The following is a 5,000-nucleotide window of genomic DNA, read 5'->3' on the forward strand; positions in this document are numbered from 1 at the left end:
ATTCTTATAATTGGATTAGATGGAATTAGTTGTGAAATATGTAAAAATTTAAGTTTATGTGGTGTTAGAGAAATAGGTATTTATGATAATAATTTGTTAACCTACGAAGATATTGATAACCTTTATTTATGTAATAAAAAATTAGTAAATGAAGAAATAAAAAGTATATCTTGTATAGATAATATACAAATATTAAATGATAATTGTAAAATAAAAGCTATAACTACAAATTTATATGATGATATGTTAAATTATGATATTGTCGTATCTGTAAATCAAAAAAAAAATTTTAATATAAAATTAAATAATTATTGTAGAAAAAATAAAAAAAAGTTTATATGTGTTAATACATGTGGTTTGTTTGGTAGGGCATTTATTGATTATGGTGACTTTAGTTATACAAATAATATTGATACTAATACTACATATGATAATATAAATAATAATAATATTAATAATAATGATAATATTAATAATATTAATTATAATAATAATAATAATAATTATGGTGATGTATACAAAATTAATAAAATAGAATTTCTCAATAATAATGTCATTGTGTTATCATATTTACCTTTTTATAACATTCAATTAAATGAAGGTGATAATGTTATATTACACTTAAATAATAATGCAGGAAAAAATTTACAATTAAATAATTTTATTATTGATCGTATATGTAGAAAAAATCATAAAATATATTTATCCATTTCAATAAATAAATTTAATAATTCAAATTTTAAAATATTTAATCATGCTTTTCTTCCATCATTCTTTACTAATTGGTTATTTCCTTTTTTCTTCAATTCTTTTTTATACACATTTATTTTGAATTTATTATCATATGTATTCAAATTTAATAAAAAAAAAAAATTCTTATATAATTATTATTCACATTTTTATTATGTTAAAAATTTTGTTCAGGAAAATAAATTAAATTATTCCATCAGCTTGATAAAATTACCTGAACAGTTCAGGTTAAAATATTTAAGTTTAGAGGAACATATGGAAAAACGAAAAAAAAAAAAAAAAAAAAAATATGGCTATATATTATATAGATATATAATAAAGAATAAATTAAAATTCATAAAAGAAAAAATAAGATATTTAATAATATATATATATAGAAAATTATATGGAATAAGAAAAAAAGCGTATGAATATAAAGATATGGATGACTTAAAAGATGATTTAAAAGATGACTTAAAAGATGAATTAAAAGATGAAGAAATATGTTTTATGATATATGATGAAATAATGAAAGATAAGAAGAATAAAGAATTATCAGATGATGATATAAAGAAATTTACATATTTATGTAAGAAAGAAAAGAAAGATATAAGTAATGAAATAATAAATCAATTTTGTTCGTGTGCACATATTGAATTATCTCCTTTTTCATTTTTCTGGGGTGCCTTAATATCACAACAAATATTGAAAGGCATAACACATAAATTTAAACCTATACATCAGATGTTTTATTATGATAGAAGAGATTTATTTCCTTTTTCTAATATATCAAAAATGTATTATGGAAAGCATATGCATGAAAAGAATTTTTTTGGAAAAGAATATCATGATTTCTTAAAAAAATTAAATATTTTATTGATTGGATCAGGTGCCTTGGGTTGTGAATTTTTAAAACTTTTGGCAATATCAGGTGTTTCATCAAATATGGATAATAAAAAAGAAAATCAAATATATAATAATAATAATAATAATAATAATAATAATAATAATAAATATAAAAAAAGTCAAGATTTTAAAAAAATAAAGAATGATGACAAATTAGATAATACTTCCAATTTATTATATACAAACAAAAATAATACAAATACATCTGTTCCTATGAATATTATTCCAGAAAAAAATCATGGTGTATTACAAAATATAAAGAACAATATATCAGGATGTGTTCAGGTTGTTGATTATGATTACATTGAAGAATCTAATTTGTCTAGACAATTTTTATTTAGAACAAAAGATATTAATAAATTAAAATGTGAAATAGCTTGTGAAAATATCAAAATGATAAATGAAGATATAAATTGTGACTTTTTAAAAATGAAAGTTGATGAAACTATTTTTGATAATAAAGATTTGTTATTAAAAGGATACTCTATTTTTAGAAATAAAAATAATAAGATAGATCAAAAAGAAGAAGAAAAAAAAAAAAATATATTATATTTACAAGAGAATCCACTTATATGCATTTTATGTCTAGATAATTTAAAAAGTCGTATATTAATGGATAAATTTTGTTTATTAAATTCAATACCACTAATAGAATCTGGAATCGAAGGATTAAAAGCAAGTAGCCAAATTGTGTATCCTTTTTGTAGTGAAACATATTCTAGTGATAGTAATAATACATCATCTAGTAATTTATATGATGATGAAAAGAGTAATTCATGCACGATAACATCGTTTCCAAGAAATCATAAACATATAATTGAATTTGCTAAGAGTGTATATAATAATATGTTTTATGAAAATGTTATAAAAATGAATACATTTATAAATGATCCTTTATATTATCTAGGAGAATTATGTAAATATGAAAATATTTCAGATACTAATAATTTATTACATTTTTTTAAACTAACCAAATTATTTTTTCATAATAATTTACATAGTAATATAGAAATATTATGGAATAATATTTTTGTTCAGAATATTTTAAACTTATTAAAAAATAGTAAAGAAGAAGAAATAGTACAATATTTTGATAGTTTAAATAAATTACCTGAACCAATATATTTTAATCATAATAATAAATATCATGTTAATTTTTTTAAATATGCAATGAAGAATTATAAAAAGGTTTTTAAAAAAATTATGAAAATTAAAAAAGAGATGATCCAAGATATATTTTATTATAAAAAAGAAGATATTCTTAATCTTATAGAAAAAAGTGATCCATCTAAGTCATTTGAAAATATTATAACAACATTGATTGAGAAAAATAATATACATATGGATGTGAGAAAAATTTTTTATTTTCTCGATGTAATAAAAAAAAATGCAAATATGCAAGTATATGAATTATTAAAAAAAGAATTACTTGAATTATTTAACAACCCTGTCTTTTTGTTATCATTAAAATATGTACATAATAAAAAGTTGGCTCGAAATATAATGAATGAAAACACAAGGTCAGATACAACATTGAATTCAAAAAGTGATATGGATCTTGATGATACAATAAAAAAGATGGATGTTAATATTATTAATAGGGATGAAACAATACAAATGAATAACCCCACCAAAAAAAACATCATCAAAAATTACAGTAATAATAAAAGTAATGATGTTAATGTCGATGTAGATGTTGATGTAGATGTCGATCTTTTTTGTCCACTTATTTACAATTTACAGAATAATAAGGATGATATAAATTTTATTTATAGTTTAAGCAACATAAGATGTGAAAATTATCATTTCAAAAAATTAAATATATTTGACTTTTTAAGGATAAGCAATAATATCATTCCATCTATTGTTACTATCGTTTCTATGATATCATCTTTGACCTTCTTAGAAATGTATAAGGTAGTATTTTTCTTACTTAATAAAAATAAAAAATTAAAAAATGATATATCCACATCATATAAACAAAAATGTAATAATAAGGAGGAAAGCATATCACAGGGGTTTTTCACAAAAAAAAATGATCCTAAAAATGAATTAAAAAAAATAGATTCACATGATACATTAAATGACAATATTAATAGTCATACTAACAGTAGCAGTAATAATATGATGAACGTAGAAGTGTTACCATATAAAGGATTAAATATATATATATATAACAACAAAATAATTGTGAGAAAAAATGATAAGAAAAATTTATTTTATTTTTTTAATGTTAATTATGAAGAATTAAAAGAAAAATTAAAAGTAATGTATAATCAATATGTAAATTTAGAAAATGATTTTATAACAATATCTGAATTAAAAGGTGTAGATACATGGACATATGACAATCCTATATTTGTAAAGAAAAATATTTTCTTTTCTATCTGGAATTATTTATATATAGATATATTATGTAAGGATAAAAAGTTGGGAGCACAAACGTGTAAACTAGGATGTTCTATGAAAAATCCTTTACATATACTAGATAATAATAATAATAATAATTATAATTATAATTGTAATTATAATTTTTATGATATATTTTCAGAAGAAAAACAAAATAATATGAAGACATATGTAAATAAAATAAATGAACACATTGATTATATATTGAATTTATTGAAAAATTATCAAAACAATAAAACGTCTAATAAAGAAGAATCATATAATGTACTTGTTAGTATGTTAAATAAAATTTGTGATGAATATATTGATGTAATCATAAATAATATTGACTCACTATCTTCTCATTTAAATAATAAAAATATAAATATTAAAGAAAATATAAAAACGTTTGATGACACGCTTCAATTTGTGTCACATATGAAGAAAATCTTGTGTGATATAAAAGATAAAATAAAACGTATAAACACAAATAATATAAATGTAAATGTAAAAAATATTGAGCGTAATAAAAATAATAGTGATACTATAAAAAAATGTAATAATAAGGATCAAAGAGAACCATATATTAGTAACATCCTGTTCATGTTAGATAATATTAAAAAAGAAATCGAAAATATAAAAAAAAATATTCTTGTATATATTGATAAAAATAATTTAGATGTTAATACATATACAAATAATATTACATTAAAAGAATTAGTAGAATCTATTGAAATTCTTTTTAATGTAAATATTGAAACTGTTTGTGCCCATGACAAAATTATTTATTCTAAGTTTGCTATTCCTTCATTTAAACTTTATAACAATAAATATTTATATGATATTCTTTTTGATTTATTTAAGAAAGATAAAAAGTATGAAGGAGAGGAATTACCTCGAACGTTTATTCTAAGCATATTTGCAAACGATAAGGTGACAAATGAGGAGGTGGCTCTTCCTGATGTACAGGTTAATAT

The 5,000-nt window shown here is 19.6% G+C and overlaps 1 protein-coding gene across 1 annotated transcript in view; it reads left to right on the forward strand.

Moving 5' to 3' along the window:
• PADL01_1332200 (ubiquitin-activating enzyme) overlaps nt 1-5,000 on the forward strand; it is a gene marked incomplete at both ends in the record, with an annotated part of 5,583 nt that overhangs the window by 561 nt on the left and 22 nt on the right. The window contains one exon of the mRNA XM_028683872.1: nt 1-5,000. This exon is cut by the window's left edge and continues 561 nt beyond it; it is cut by the window's right edge and continues 22 nt beyond it. Within this exon, the coding sequence (XP_028540007.1) occupies nt 1-5,000 (5,000 nt within the window).

The sequence above is a fragment of the Plasmodium sp. gorilla clade G2 genome (assembly GCF_900097015.1).
Source record: "Plasmodium sp. gorilla clade G2 genome assembly, chromosome: 13".
Lineage (NCBI taxonomy): Eukaryota > Apicomplexa > Aconoidasida > Haemosporida > Plasmodiidae > Plasmodium > Plasmodium adleri (nom. inval.).